The 16,374-nt window shown below is 49.3% G+C and overlaps 1 protein-coding gene across 1 annotated transcript in view; it reads left to right on the top strand.

Moving 5' to 3' along the window:
* Positions 1-16,374, top strand: part of ACACB (acetyl-CoA carboxylase beta) — a 144,178-nt gene that overhangs the window by 100,541 nt on the left and 27,263 nt on the right. Inside the window, exons 25-35 of the mRNA XM_024741428.1 lie at positions 348-461; positions 629-742; positions 1,323-1,412; positions 4,690-4,808; positions 7,519-7,656; positions 8,463-8,562; positions 8,651-8,758; positions 12,131-12,187; positions 12,487-12,528; positions 14,220-14,435; positions 15,859-16,014. Of these exons, the coding sequence (XP_024597196.1) occupies positions 348-461; positions 629-742; positions 1,323-1,412; positions 4,690-4,808; positions 7,519-7,656; positions 8,463-8,562; positions 8,651-8,758; positions 12,131-12,187; positions 12,487-12,528; positions 14,220-14,435; positions 15,859-16,014 (1,254 nt within the window). The remainder of the gene's footprint in view (positions 1-347; positions 462-628; positions 743-1,322; positions 1,413-4,689; positions 4,809-7,518; positions 7,657-8,462; positions 8,563-8,650; positions 8,759-12,130; positions 12,188-12,486; positions 12,529-14,219; positions 14,436-15,858; positions 16,015-16,374) is intronic.

The raw sequence follows: 16,374 nt of genomic DNA, 5'->3' as shown, positions 1-16,374 counted from the left end.
ACCTGTCAGTGGGTTGGGGGCATTTGAGGAAATGAGTGGAAAGGGTCTAGCTGCTTGCCCGGCCATAGTAAGTACCTGATAAGTGCTGGCCATTAACAGTGATGCAGGCAGAGACTTTGTTGTCTTTTTCTTCATGCCAGGAATTTAGGGCACGTTTTGGGGTGGATGAATGGGAGAGTGAATGAATAGGGGGGTACTTGGTGGAGAGTGGCTAAGGGTATGTGTATCACACCGGGCAGGTTTGCGGGGGCAGCCACACCCCCACCCCCCTGGCCAAGGGTGAATGCTGGCCTGTCTCCTTCTGGTAGAACAGAGAGCCATTTGGATTTTGTTTCTCTCCCCCAAAGGATGAGCTCTGTGGCCCAGACCCTTCCCTGTCGGATGAGCTGACCTCCATCCTCAGCGAGCTCACTCAGCTGAGCAAAAGCAAACACTGCAAAGTGGCCCTCAGAGCCAGGCAGGTAGGGCCTCCTCTGGCCGCGGCCCCCACCGTGCATGATGTCACAGGGGGCCGTCCTTCCCCACCCGCGGCCCCCACCGTGCATGGCCCCTCTGCTGCAGGGCCCGCCCCTTGGCTCCTCCCCATGAGGATGGCTCACCCCAGCCCCTCTGTCCCCTCCCCCTGCAGGTCCTGATTGCCTCCCACCTCCCCTCCTATGAGCTGAGGCACAACCAGGTGGAGTCCATTTTCCTGTCTGCCATCAACATGTACGGCCACCAGTTCTGCCCGGAAAACCTCAAGGTGAGGCCACCTCCATCCATCCACTTGGCAGAGAGCATACGCCATGGCCCACGTGGGGCCCGGGGGTGGGGAAGCAGGCTACCCCTTCCCTCGATGGGCTGGCACTCTGGTGCGGGGCACAGTTGCCAGCTCCAGTGGTTTAGTCCAGTGTGGCCAGGGCTGCCCAGGGGAGGCTCTGGGAGAGGTTGAGTCCTGCAGGATGGACAGGGCCTCAGGCAGCAAGGCTCTCCCAGGAGGTGTGATGTTAAAAGGTCATGTGTGATGGAGCTTATTGGAAGCTGGGAGCACTCACGTGGTTGGGTCATGGCTTCATCTTCTCAGGGCTCCCCCACCCGCTAAATCTGCCTCATTCACAGGCTTCCAGGCACCCCCTCCCCATCTGGAGCTGGGAGCCCTGGGAGCAGTCACCCCAGAACTGCCTCCATGTTCAGATCTCGTGGGCCTGGGAAATGGGCAACGTTTCGTGATAACAACACGACCAGCCTCCTTAATTGCCCCCATCCCTCCTGCTTATCTGACTGCTGGTTAGAACTTGTTACCATTCCCTTTTCCTTCTTTTTCCCCCTTCCATTTCCTGTAGAAATTAATACTCTCAGAAACTACCATATTTGACGTCCTGCCCACTTTCTTCTATCATGCTAACAAAGTCGTCTGCATGGCATCCTTGGAGGTAAGTAGGAGAGAGGACCCCGTAACAGCACCAGTACTGACCATGCCGGTCCTAACATCCACTGCCCGCCTGCCACATGCCTGACACTGGGCCACGTGCCTGGCAAACGTGATCTTATCATTCTCTGTACAAGGTAGGTCCTGTTACTTACACCTGTCTCACGGAGAAGAGAACGGAGGCTCAGAGAGGTGAAGCAACTTGCTCAAGGTCACACAGCTAGGAAGTAGCAAAACCAGGATTCACATTAGGTCTGTCTTAGTCCAGAGTCCTTGCTGGTAAGCCCTGCTATCTTGTGTGCCATTCTAGCCTCCTCCGGACCAGGCATAGTTAAATATGAACCCCCAAGGGCCAAGTCTGAGGCACTTCTTCCAAACTTTCCAACTCACCTGCCTTAGATACCTTTGAAAGACTTTTCCACTTGGAACTATGAGAGCCGGAAGGAGCCTAGGTGACGGTTTAAGGTGACCTCCCTGTGTGTCAGGCAGAGATGAACACGAGCAGTGGCAAAACCTGGATTAGAGCCAGGTTGTCTGCTTCCGCTCTGGTCTTCCTGAATTCAGGGGCTGAGAGGTGTTCGGTTAATTCCAGGACATCACGATGTTTCATCTGCTCTTTCAGAATCCTTTCAAGGAGTTATGAGATGATGGGTGTTTTCAACTTGACTGTCTTCCCCTGGTGATTTCTCCTCATTTCTTCACCTTGACTGTCTTCCCCTGGTGATTTCTCCTCATTTCTTTACCCTCTGAACTTGGAATCTCAGTCCCCTGTGGTGCCCACTCTTCTGCCATCTTTTAGACCCCATGGGTCACCCATCCTGATGCCAGAAGGTTGACTGGGTCTCCATGGAGACCATTTTGGGCTTGTAAGCATGTTACAGCCACTGTCTCTGGGCCTGCAATTTTTACGCCTCCCCTGGTTTCAACTCCAAGAACCACTCCAGGCCCCACTCTTTGTTCGCAGCAGTGAGACCTAATACAACTCTTAAGTAGCTACCAAGTGTTTTCCCCCTGTCTTCAGTTTTCACCAGTAATTATTGAGACCTACTGTATTCCAGCTGCTGGGGATACATTAGAGAATAACCATAGTCTCTGCCTTAGTGGAGCTTCTCTGGCTGGGGAGAAACACGCACTCAGTATTTCTTTAATTATACATGTGATAGGGCCACAGAGGGAAGATGCAGGCCGTGATGAGAACTGCACAGCAGTACTTAACCTTACCAGGAGGTTCGACTCAGACTTTGATGAGAAAGTGACGTGAAAGCGTCTGAAGAGCAAGTAGGAATTTGTGGGAGGGAGAAGCAGAGAGATTCCAGTCAGTGGCGTGTGCGAAGGTCCAAGCTGTGTGACCTCTGGCAAGTTGCTTTCCTTCTCTGGACTCTTAGATTCTTGCACTTTCGATAGGAATAGTAATGCTGACCTCACAGGATGAGTAAGCATCAGATGGGAGTATTGATCACCATTGTCACCCATCATCCAAACACCTGTCCTATTTAGGGGGTCCTAAGTCTGGGGGTCCTAAGTCAGATAGAAAGCAGCAGCCCACCTTCCCCACTTAATAAAGCGCTGAATCCCATTTATTTCTGTTAGTGATTTTTCTAGGATGCTTTCTTAACACGTTCCATCACTTGGTTGGGCAGTTTTATTGAATAGGATCCAACCTTTTCTTCACGACTCAAGATGAGCATTGTAAACATAAGGTTTTCACTTGGCCTCTTGAGCTGTGTAGAGTTTTGTCCCCGCTTAAAATGTGTCTGGTCCTCCCAGACCATGCCCAGGGTCACTGATTCTCTAGGAAGACTCCAGGACTCAGCATATAGATGTGCTCACAGTTGTGATTTATTACAGCAAAAGGATACAAAGCACAGTCAGCAGACAGAAAGGGCTCATGGGGTGAAGGCCAGAGGACACCACGCACAAGCTTCCAGTGGTCCTCCAGGCACTTTTAATTCCTTGACAAACCAATTATGGCAACACATGTAAAAGCTGTCTACCACAGAAGCTCATTAGAGACTTAGCACCCACAGTTGTATTGGGGGCTGGTCACATAGGCACTGTCTGCCTGACACATACCAAAATTCTAAACTCACAGGAAGAAAACACATGTTCAACATAAATCATACTGTTTGCATAGTTTAGGCAACGTCAACCATTCTTATCTGGGAATGGTGGGAATCCTCCCTAAATCTGAGTTCTTAGTTGCTAGCAGAAGGCCAGCCTTGCAAGCAGGCCTTTCAAAGGATAGCAATTAGGCCTGCTGTGTTAACTTTTGCTGCACAGTCCCTGGCTTCCCTATTCAATTAAAAAAATTCCCAATGCTTAGACTCTAGAACCATGTGGTCCAATGTGGCAGCCACTGGCCACGCATGGCTTTTTGAACACTTGCAGTGTGGCCAGTCTGATTGAGCTGTGCTTGAAGTGTAAGATACACGCTGGATTCCAAAGACTCAGTATGGAGAAAGAATTTAAAATATCTTAATTTTAAAAAATTGATTACATGTTGAAATGGTAATGTTTTAGGTATTGGGGATGACATGAAATATATTATTAAAATTATATTTAGGGCTTCCCTGGTGGCGCAGTGGTTGAGAGTCCGCCTGCCGATACAGAGGACGCGGGTTCGTGCCCCGGTCCGGGAAGATCCCACATGCCGCGGAGCGGCTGGGCCCGTGAGCCATGGCCGCTGAGCCTGCGCATCCGGAGCCTGTGCTCCGCAACGGGAGAGGCCACAGCAGTGAGAGGCCCGCGTACCGCAAAAAAAAAAAAAAAATTATATTTAACCTCTTGCCTTTTTTTAAGTATCAACTGGAAAAATCTGAAATTGATTTACAATTGCCTACGTGGCCTGTGTTGTATTTCTGTTGGACAGTGTTACTCTAGAGCAGGGGTCAGTAAACTATAGTCCGTGGGCCACATCTGGCCCACTGCCTGGTTTTGTAAATAAAGTTTTATTGGAACACAGCCACGCCCACTCATTTACGTATTGTCAGTGACACGAATGTATGCCTCCTGTAGTGGAAGCGTGGAGTCTTAACCACTGGACTGCCAGGGAAGTCCCTACAACAGCAGAATTGAGTAGTTGTGATAAAGATATATTCCACAAAAGCCTGAAATATTTAGTATCTGGTCCTTTGCAGAGAAAGTAGCATCCTGAAGAGTGAGCAAATTTGCTGTTAGCTACCACTTTAGGGATCATATTTCAAGATCGTTTCTGGGACCCTTCAGCCTGAGTTTTCTCAGGTGTTGAGGGCACTCCATCAGCTGTGCTTCTGTTTCATTAGGTTTATGTGCGGAGGGGCTACATCGCCTACGAGTTAACCAGCCTGCAGCACCAGCAGCTCCGGGACGGCACCTGCGTGGTGGAATTCCAGTTCATGCTGCCCTCCTCCCACCCAAACCGGTACAGAGTGGTACCCACCTGGGGGGCCAGCTTGTGCTGCTTTTCTCCCTGACCACTGTAGCCCTGTTTCTGGAGGGACCCAGCAGGGATGTCTGGGAACTGCCGGGAAGACGTCAGGTGCACCACTTCCCCACCCTGGCATCTCCCCCCATCTTTGTTCTCTCGTCTGTAAGATGGAGATAGCCCAGTGCTTATCTCTGGTAGCCACTGCCCACCTGTGGGATATTGAAATTAAAATGCATTACAATTAAATTAAAAATTCAGTTCCTCCGTTGTACCAGCTGCATTCAAAGTGTGCACTAGCCACAAGCTCACATGTGGCTTGTGGCTGCCATGTTGGACGTTGTGGTTCTAGAACATTCTGTCACTGCAGAAAGTTCTATTGGACAGAGTTGTCCAAGACCATGATGAAAAGTAAGTGAAATAAGGCAAAGACAGCATTCAGGGCTGTGCCTGGCATGCAGAAAGTTGATGAATATTAAGGGTCTCTTTGAAGATCACGACTGATACTGTTATTACTGTCTGATGGCATGACGTGGGTCGGGCTCTATGCTGAGTGCTTCCACACTCTATTTCATTCAGACTTATTCCCCACCCCCAAAAAAGAATTGTGACATTTCCCCAATTGAGAGAAAAGGGGACTGACTCTCTGGGGGCCTGGAATCATTTTGGGGGTCTGTGGGAGGGGTGGTGTAAGAACTTTTGAACTTGTCCGCCCCTGAGGAGGAATTCTTTCCCTTTGGATTTCATTGTCATAGCAGTTCAACCCCGTTAGGAAAGGGGGGCCGCCCTCTGAAGGCTGGGGGTCACTCACACCTTGTTTCTTGCAAGAACCTACACGGCTGTCCAGGTTATTGGTTGTGACCCTCAGTATAGACACAGGGTGTTATTATCAGCCAGGGAGACGTTGAGGACCCTAGAGGGCTTCCCTGACTGTCTCAGGCCCTTGCCATTGCTGTCGGCTGGGAGGGCCAGGAGCTTACTTGGAGCCTGCGGCCTCGGCTGCCTCCACAGCCCTGCTCTTGCAGGCCTCTGGGAAGGTCATGAGGGGTGAGGTCTCACCGCCCAGCAGGGCCTGGCTGGACCCTCCACACCTGTGTCTGTAGAGCCAGGCACGTTGTGAACCGGGTCGTGAGACCAGAGGAGAGGTCAGGCGAGAGGCCAGCAGGACTTAGGTCCAGGCCCAGGGGGCGCTGAGCATGGCCAAAGCGGGGGAACTCAAGAACACGGCCATGCCTGAGGGGCTGTTGTCCTAGTTCCAGAAAAGTAGCTGGTGAGGCCAAACCTTTCCATGTTTTTGCCAAGAGAAGCAGGAAAGCCAGACTTTAAAAAGAAAATCACATCCTCAGCTTTTCAGTGTGGACAGGTAGTCAGTGTATAAGGAATATATTTAAAATGCTGCGTGCACCAGCGTCTGTCTGGAGCCACAGGGTCCATCTGTGGGCCGAATTCAGCCCATGCCGCCACACCAGCGTGTTACCCCTGCATTCAGCTGTCTGGGAGCAGGGGACCTGGCGGATGGTTTCGGGGTATCCAACAGGAAGGCACACACAGGCCCTGCCCCACCTGGATTGGGGGTCCCCAAGAGCATCCGTGGTTTCTAGAATTCACTAGGAAAATGTCCAGGACTCAGTGTATTCATGCTCGTGGCTGTGATTTATTGTAATGAAAGACACAAAGCCCAATCAGCCAAGGGAAAAGGGCCACGGGGTCAAGTTCAGAGGAAGCCAGCGCAGGGTCCCAAGAGTCCTGTCCCAATGGAATCACCCAGGACACGCCTCATTCTCCCAGCAGGGAGTTGTGACGGTGTGCGCGCAGTGTCGTCCAGCAGCTGGTTACAGGCTCAGCGCGCAGGGTTTCCACAGGGAGCTGGTCACGTGGGCACCCTCTGCTGAGCATGTACTAAAATCCTAGAGTCCAGAAGGAAAGCTCAGCATAAACCACACGACAGACAACGTGGGCACAGTGAGCCTCCCTCATCACTTAGGGAATGGGGGCAACCCCAAGTTCCTGGACGCCAGCCAAGGGCCAGCCTTGCAAGTAGGTCCCTTTTCCAGGAGAGCAACTCAGGCCTGCTCCGTTGACTCTTTTCTGCCCCCATCTGATGAGCAACCCCTCCTTTGCTTGATTCCAGGGCCCTATCCTAACTCCCCGGGGGACCCATTTGGATTTGCCCCTGGTGTGCAGCCAGCTCTGGGGGCAATGGCCACCTAAACTCCAGCGGGCTGCTGGCCTGGGGGTCAGTTTTGGTTTCTGGCCCTGTCCGTAGGGCGGGTTTGACGGAGGGGAGGGGTTAGGGGAGCAGAAGCCTGGAACGTCTTTCAGAACCAAGGCTGGCCCTTCACCAGCCTCCGGGGGCTGGGGCTCGCCAGGAGAAATTGGCGCCGAGTGCATTCTTACTCTGGCTGAGTTCAATACTATGGATTTATCAGGCGACCGTGTTGGAATTGGACTTGCATGCATGCACATACCGTTCTTTCATTTATTCATTCACGTGTGGAGCTCTTGCTCTCTACCAGGTCCTGAGGAATCAGATGAGACTCCCCAGCCCCTGTCGCTCTACCCCGTCCCTTCCACCCCGATTCTAAGCCCCCCTCTTTCAGAAGGCTCTAATGTGGCGCTGGCTCACCGAAGCTTCCAGGGCAGGAACAGCTCTTGGGGCTAGATCCACGGGTGACTGCCTCACCCCCTACTTGCCACTCCTCTGCAGGCTGGCCGTACCCATCAGCATCACCAACCCTGAACTTCTGAGGCACAGCAAGGAGCTCTTCATGGACAGTGGCTTCTCCCCCAAGTCCCAGCGGATGGGGGCCATGGTTGCCTTCCAGAGATTCGAGGATTTCACCAGGTACCCAGTGTGGCTCAGTCTCCCCAGAACACCCCATGCACAGGGGTTGAGTGAGCTTCCCCTGACCCCCACCCATTCATTGCACACACAGGTGGGGGTGGCCCAGACACATGGCACAGCGAGTTAATAATAACAGAATAATAATATCATCAAAAGTGTGGGCTTTTGTGTCAGCACCTCCTGCTCTTGAATTCTGGCTCTGCACTGCTTCCTGACTATAAGACTCTGAACAAATGATTTCTCTCTGTACCTTCGTTTTCTCATCTGTATAATGGGCATAAGAGAAGGACTTACTTCGTAGGGTCACAAGGAAAATTAACTGAGATAATACATATAAAATATTGTATTTAAACTATAGTTAATATGTAAATAACGTGCTCAAAAATGTCAGCATCGTTGCCCTTTTTTCAACTTGGTCCTGTATATTATGCATCATGCTTGGATTATCTATGTTTGCAGCAGCCTTGGGAGGTGTAGTGGTTACTTTTGTTATCCTCAGTTGACTCAGAGGAGTGAGATGAGGTCGCACGGGTCTCCCAGCCAGTAAAAGGGGGACCCCAGCCATGCCCCCAAAGTGTTGGGAATCATTTCTTTTATTCAGCATCTCAAATCACATAGGTTCATCCTTCCCTTTTGGGAAAGACCCCATCGATGGTGCCTTGGACCTAGTCAGGAACCACAGGAATTCTGCACAGACTTGGATGTGCTTGCAGAGTGGTGGTTGGGAAAGAGTGAGGGTCGGGCCTGACCTATCGCCTTGTGGGACAGCGGCCCCTCAGCCCTCCCTCTCTGCCCCGTGCCCCCAGGAACTTTGATGAGGTCATTTCCTGCTTTGCCAACGTGCCTAAGGACGTTCCTCTCTTCAGCAAGGCCCGTACTTCCCTGTACTCCGAGGATGACAGCAAGGTGAGTGTCTGAGCAGGGAGCAAGCCGAGGAGGGGGCGGGCTGGGGCCCTGGGCCCTTCTACTGCCTACCCTTGGTTTTCTCTCCCAGAGCCTCCGAGAAGAGCCGATCCACATCCTGAACGTGGCCATCCAGTACGCAGACTACCTGGAGGACGAGCAGCTGGTGCCTACTTTCCGGACATTCGTTCAGTCCAAGGTATGCTGGGCAGCCTCTGGTTCTGGGTCCCTGGAGAAGGAGGAAGGGCTCTCCTTCTCCATGTGCCCAAGTCACTTACATAAATAACCATGTATGCATATAACTGTGGGTTGGTTTTATAAACATGTGGTGTCCATTGCCGGCATGGATTCTTACCCAGCAGTAGGGACAGCTGTTCCATATGCTTAATGACCCCAGCTGCAGACAGATGTGGAGCAGCTTGGCAAATGTAGGTAGTAGAACTATGGGGCAGGTGCTGTGTGACCTCCAGCAGGTTACTTTATCTCTCTGATCCTTAAGTTTTCCCATCTGTAAAATGGGATACTTACGCTCATAAATTAATCACATCTGCCAGGCACACTGTATAGCTGTTAGTTCTTTACCCTCCTGACTTGGTCTCAACTTTAAGAACACTTGGAAATTTTTGGCTGTCGCTTTTTAGTGTGTTTATCTGTACATGTGTTGTATCCCCCATGTTATTCTGGTGGGAGGGACACCTCTTACCTCCTCTGACTTGGCGTCCCTCAGAGGACCTGGCCTGGAGCTTCCTAGGCAGGAGGTGTTGGGTGAATAACGCACGGATGATGCCATGAAAGCTTAGGGACATTATTGTTAGTGATGTACTTAGCCTTATGTGATTGATTAATCAACAGTGTAATGACGTACATTGTAGAAAATGTTGAAGGGGCAGACGGATCTGGAAAGCTTGCCCCACCATCCAGGGCAGTGACTGTGAGAATCCTGGTATATTTCCCTCTAGCCTGTTTCTTAACAGAGCTGATGTCCTTACTGGACTTTGAGCTTGGCATCCCATGGCTTAGATAAGGCAACGTTTGAGCTGTTGGCAGTTTGCCTGCCCCCTAACCAAATCAGACGATGCTCAAGGTACTTGGTGGTTCTTCCCCCGAGGGGGCAGTGGAGGGGTGTCAGAATCACCTGTGAACAGCCGTGCTATAGGGGGCAACGTGGCTGTGTGTGGGAAGGAGACAGTTCTCTACATATTGACCCAGGAGGATATGCATGAACTAGAAAAGATTAAACGTATGCGTCTCTGTACAAATAAGTGTTTATATACAGCATACCAAAGAGAGGAAAGTTAGCAGAATATACACCTACCAGGAGAGTGGGAGACATTTTAATGTTACATATTTCTATATTATTTAAAAACTTTTGCACTAAGCAGATACATACGTACACATTCGCAGACACATACACACACCTGTACATTCACGCACACCTTTCATTGAGAACAGTAATCAGGCTCCCAGTAGAATCCTCTTCATTTTCCAATTTATCCTGTTTTCTTTGCAACCTGCATTCTGTTAAGTGCTTTTTGATTATGTCTCCTTACCTCTTTCTGAAATGGGCTAAGACTATTCATTTCTCCTAGTAATTTTCCTTATCACATGGAGGAATTTAAAAATATCCTTGTTTTCTGGTCTTCTGGGTTTTTTTCCTTTCCCCAGAGAACTATACAGAATAGTATTTATTTCGTTTAGGGAGCAACTAAAAACAGTTTAGTACTTTCCTTGGGTAATTTTTGACTGAAGTCGAATATACACAGCAGTGCACAAATCATTAATGTACAGCCTGATGAATTTGCACAGGGAATTCCCAAGTGTGACCAACATTCAGATCAAGAAATGAATGCTCTGGCCCCTTCTTTTTTTTTTTTTTTTTTTTGCAGTATGCGGGCCTCTCACTGCTGTGGCCTCTCCCGTTGTGGAGCACAGGCTCCGGACGCGCAGGCCCAGCGGCCATGGCTCACGGGCCCAGCCGCTCCGTGCCATGTGGGATCTTCCCGGACCGGGGCACGAACCCGTGTCCCCTGCATTGGCAGGCGGACTCTCAACCACTGAGCCACCAGGGAAGCCCCTCTGGCCCCCTCTTGAGCCTCTTCCCATCACTACGTCTCCCCCGCCAGAGATAACCAGCCAGTATCCTGACTTCTAATAGTAGAGATTAGTTTTGTCTATTTTAGAGTTTTGTATAAACTAAAGCACATGGTTTGTACTTTTCTGGGTCGGGCTTTTTTATTCAGCTTGTCGTCTTTTTTTTTTAAATACAGCAGTGCCCCATCCCACCAATTTCACTAAAGAGTTCATGAAATGTTAAGATATATATATATATATATATATATGTAATATGTATGTATATATTAATAGCTTTACTGAATATAATTCACTTAGCACACCATTCCCCCACTTAAAGTGTACAATTCAGTGTTTATCAGTACAGTAGTCCCCTTTCCTGCAGTTTTGTTTTCTACAGTCTCAGTTTCCCACAGTCCACTGCAGTCTTAGATGGAAAATTCCAGAAATTTTTAAGTTTAAGCAATTTGTAAGTTTTAAGTTGTGTGCCATCCTGCTCCGTCCTGCCCGGATGTGAATCATCCCTCTGTCCAAGCGTGGCCGCCCGTTAGTCACTTAGTAGTCAGCTCGGTTATCCCATCAACTGTCATGGTATTGCAGTACTCATGTTAAGTCACCCTTATCTTACTTAATTATGCCCCCAAAGCACAAGTGATGCTGGCAACTCGGACATGCCGAAGAGAAGCTGTCAAGTGCTTCCTTTAAATGAAAAGGTGAAAATTCTTGACTTAATAAGGAAGGGAAAAAAATGTATGCTGAGTTGCTGAGATCTGTGGTAAAACCAAGTCTTCTATCCATGAAATTGTGAAGGAGGAGAAAAGAAATGCGTGCTAGTTTTGCTGTCGCACCCTAAATTGCAAACATTATGGCCACAGTGAGTGATAAGTGCCTAGTTAAGACGGAAAAGGCATTACGTTTGTACAGGAAGATATCTTGAGAGCCCACGTTCACATAACTTTTATTACAGTACATGGCTATAATTGTTCTATTCTGTTATAATCATTGTTAATCTCTTACTGTGCCTAATCTATAAATTAAACTTTATCATAAGTGTGTATATATAGGAAAAAACACAGTATGTATAGGGTTTGGTACTATCCGTGGTTCCAGGCATCCACTGGGGATTTTGGAACGTATAGCTCATGGATAAGAAGGGACTGCTATGTATTCATAGAGCTGTGTAGCCATCATTATGATCATTATGTTTTAGAACATTTTCACCACTCCCACCAAAATACCCATTAGCAGTCACCCCATGTTCCCTCAACCCAAAACCCTTTCCCCTGCCCTAGGCAACCACTGATCTACTTTCTGTCTCTATGGATTGGCCTGTTCTGGGTGTTTCCTATAAATGGGATAAACGGAATTTCATCCACTATGAGGTCTTTGGGGACTGGCCTCTTTCACTCGGCATGCTTTCAAGGTTGATCCGGGTGGTAACATATATCATTCCTTTTTGTGGCCAAATATGATCCCACTGTGTTTTTGGTTTTTAATGCAGAAAAACATCCTTGTGGAGTATGGACTCCGAAGAATTACGTTCCTGATTGCCCAAGAGGTCAGTCTGATTCTCAACACATCTGAGTTTTTCGCATTCTTCGAGACTTGGTGCCATTTGTTTGATGGTTACTCTGTAGATTGGGGTGGAAAAAAAGTCAGTCCCTAGAGAAGAGATGGCTTTCCAAATGATTCATTCTAGAAGTGGACTGGGTTAGGGTTAAAAATCACAAAACAGGGGCTTCCCTGGTGGCGCAGTGGTTTCCAAAAAAAAAAAAAAAAAAAAAATCACAAAACAGGTCTATAAATATTCAAATGAGTCTTGCTTGATTTGCCTTTCATATGGATTTCTTTTTGCAGAAAGAATTTCCCAAGTTTTTCACATTCAGAGCAAGAGACGAGGTATGGTGAAGAGCAACGAACTGGTTCTCGCTTCCCTGGGATATTGGATATTCAGCAGGAATAGAGTTCTTAGTCCTTGTGGTGTCCCCGTATTCTAGAACATGCAACTTTTGTGTAGATTCCAGCCTTCCTCTGGGCTGGTATTTCCAGTGAGAGCCCTGTGTCGCTCTGTGGAGCTCAGACCTCACGTTTCCCTCCCTTTCAGCCTTCACTACAGGTTTCTGTCTCACCTGGATACTTTTTGTACTTGCTGGTGTAACTGTAAGACGGTTCTCCCAACCTCTTTTTCTTTTTTTATTTTTAATATCTTTATTGGAGTATAATTGTTTACAATGTTATGTTAGTTTCTACTGTACAACAAAGTGAATCAGCCATACGTATACATATATCCCCATATGCCCTCCCTCTTGAGCCTGCCTCCCAGCATCCCTATCCCACCGCTCTAGGTGGTCACAGAGCACTGAGCTGATCTCCCTGCGCTATGCGGCTGCTTCCCACTAGCTATCTATTTTACATTTGGTAGTGTATATATGTCCGTGCCACTCTCTCACTCGTCCCAGCTTACCCTTCCCCCTCCCCGTGTCCTCACATCCATTCTCTACGTCTGCGTCTTTATTCCTGCCCTGCCACTATGTTCGTCAGTACTGTTTTTTTAGATTCCATATATATGCGTTAGCATATGGTATTTGTTTTTTTCTTTCTGACTTACTTCACTCTGTATGACAGACTCTAGGTCCATCCACCTCACTACAAATAACTCAATTTCTTTCCTTTTTATGGCTGAGTAACATTCCATTGCATATATGTGCCACACCGTCTTTATCCATTCATCTGTCAGTGGACATTTGGCCAACCTCTTTTTCTTATGTTCTTCCAGAACAGTGGTTGGCATACTATGGCTTGCAGGCCAGCCCCCTGTTTTTATAACCAAAGTTTGATTGGGACGGAGGCCACACCCATTAATCACTTACTGTCTCCTGTAGCTTTCTCACTCCAGCAGCTGAATCGAGTACAGTTGGCCCTCTGTGTTCACGGATTCCACATTCGTGGATTCACCCAACCATGGATGGAATCTCCGCAGTTGGTTGTGTCCGCGGATGCAGAACCCGCGGATTCGGAAGGTGGACTGAGGTTGTGACCGACCGTATACTCCCATCAGTCCTCTGGCCTTCTAGAACAGGCAGGCTTGTTCCCAGCACAAATCCAGTCTCCACTAAACAGTATTTTAATTTATCCAAAGCCTTACTTTCCTAGTTAAGACGCATCCTTTCTTCAGCTTCTTCATTTTCTCTTCAGTCTCCAGCACTGTCAGTCACCTCCTTCTGAGGACCAATTTCCACAAGGAAACTAAGGCTTAGTGACTTCTTGAGAAATACTCTGTGTGGTGGCAGATAGAGAGCAGCCTGGTGGTGCCAGCAGGTGCTGGGGACTAGCTAGGCTCCCCTGGGGCCAAGAGGCTTATGCCAACACAAGGTTCCATGCTCGTGGCTCTCCTCTGGACCACCGCAAAATCCCAAATCTCTTGAGCTCCCAATTAGAGGACATCATGAATGCTTCATTCCTGAGTTCTAAACCCGCAAACACCAGGGATCTGCAGGACAGGGCGTGGATCAAGCAGGCATGCAGCCCCAGTGTCCAACTCCACCTGCGTCTGTGTGTCCATCTGTTTTCTCTCTCTGGTCGGCCCACAGTTTGCAGAAGATCGCATTTACCGTCACTTGGAGCCGGCCCTGGCCTTCCAGCTGGAGCTCAGCCGGTTGCGTAACTTTGACATAACTGCTATGCCCTGCGCCAACCACAAGATGCATTTGTACCTGGGCGCTGCCAGAGTGAAAGAGGGCGCAGAGGTCACGGACCACAGGTTCTTCATCCGCGTCATCATCAGGCATTCGGACCTGATCACCAAGGTAGGATGTCACGGGGTGTTTCTTTCTCCCCCTGAGCTTGTCACTCACGTGCTGCCCTTGCCTTCATTGAGTTCCTGCTCTGGGTCAGGCCCTGGGCTGCACTCTGGGGATCTCAGGGTGTGCAGGGCACACACAGCCCTGCCCTTGTGACTGACACTTCAGTCTGGGGACGGAGTGGGAGGCGGAAAATGAAGTGGTCTGTTTTCATGGGGCGTCATGTGGATTCTTCCTTCTGTCACAGAGATCTCTCTGCATGAGGAGAGAACTGGGAGGATAGAAAAGAAATATCCTGATTCGTTAAGGGGATTTTTTGTACTTGCTCATTGCGTGAGTGATCATGTCCCATTGTTTCTTGCATTTAGAAAAGGAATTCATGATTATATTGTGAATATTGCGAAAAATATTTTTAAAAATTAAGGAAAAGGACCAGAATCCTGCCATTCGGGGGTCAGCCCTGTTGGTGACCCTTTCTAGGCCTAATTCCATATATGTATTGGGATTGGGTTGTAGGTGTAATGTTACAGATAGGAGCTCAGGCTGGACAAATCATTTAAAGACTTTTTTTTTTTTTTTCACTGTAGACCTCTTTCCATGTTAATGAAGATGATTTCCTTCATGCAATTCCCTTGCATGGATGTATATCTTGTGTGTGTAATGTTTTTTAACACATCCCCTAGTGATAGATGTTAAGCTGGTCAGTATTTTGCTGCCTCTGTCACCTAGATATTTTAATAGCTTTTATGATTATCCAGGTACGGTAAGGCCGACAGATCAGGAGACAGTTATGATCGAAAAGATGGTTTATTTGTTATCACAGATTCCAAGAGGAGGGGGCATGCTGAGCCATGGGGGCCACATGGGGAAGCACCAGGGCTGCTCAGGAGGCAGAGGGAGGGGGGATACATGGACAGGAGCCTTTACTGTGGATTCCTCAGGAAGGAATGGGTGAGGCAGGGTGAGCAGGCTTGGGACTGGCTAGCTTGAGTAATTTCAGCAGGCTGTGAGCATAGGGACTGTCTCTAGTTGTCTGATACCTGGCCCTGGGGTGATTAGGGCCAGTGGATAGTGGCCTGGAGGGTGAGAGCCTGACAAGGAGGTCATTGGGGTGTGGGGTCTGGATTGGTTGGTTTGCCTGAAACGCATGCTCATGGGTGAGTTGTTTACAAACTCTAGGAATTGGCTAACCCTGGGAGGGGCAGTCCCTCCAGGGTCAGCAAGGCCCAGCTGTCAAAGCATCAGAATACAGAAAATAACAGAGGTGCTGAATACACGAGACAGCCTTGGACATCCCGTTACCTCTGGAGGCAGGGCTCTGCTGTCTGACCTGGCACGCCTTCTGGAGGAGGGGGATGCTCTCCTTTTCCTTTGACTCTCTGGGCCCTGCGCCCCTGGCCTAGCGGCTGCCCCTCTCCACCTTTGACAGGAAGCCTCCTTCGAGTACCTGCAGAACGAAGGCGAGCGGCTGCTTCTGGAGGCCATGGACGAGCTGGAGGTGGCGTTCAACAACACCAGCGTGCGCACCGACTGCAACCACATCTTCCTCAACTTCGTGCCCACCGTCATCATGGACCCCTCTAAGGTCTCACCTCTGGGGGTGGGGGTCTCACCAGGCTCCAGGTTCACCTTCACTGGGACTTTCCTGCTTCAGGGCATCGTCTCCTGGTGCTCGAGACCTGAGCTCCAGGATGCGTATGTGCATGTCTGAGCCTCACTTGCTGCAGGTGGAGAACAAACCTTCCATCGATTAATTGTAGAGCCGTTTTTCAGCCACCACCCTTAGGACTGTCCCTAAGGATGTTCCCCCTCCGTGGGCACGCTTCACGTTTCGGAAGACACAGATGCCCAAAATGTCCTTTACAAAACAAAATTTTGTCCTCTCCCTAGCTCCAGGCTCTGTTGGGGGCTGCATGTGGGTGGGGGAAGGGGGGTGAGAACCTGA

The sequence above is a fragment of the Neophocaena asiaeorientalis genome, unplaced genomic scaffold, assembly GCF_003031525.2.
Source record: "Neophocaena asiaeorientalis asiaeorientalis breed wild unplaced genomic scaffold, Neophocaena_asiaeorientalis_V1.1 scaffold648, whole genome shotgun sequence".
In the NCBI taxonomy this organism is placed as follows: Eukaryota; Metazoa; Chordata; class Mammalia; order Artiodactyla; family Phocoenidae; genus Neophocaena; species Neophocaena asiaeorientalis.
Note: the sequence above shows the minus strand (reverse complement) of the source record. Positions and strands in the feature narration are given on the sequence as shown.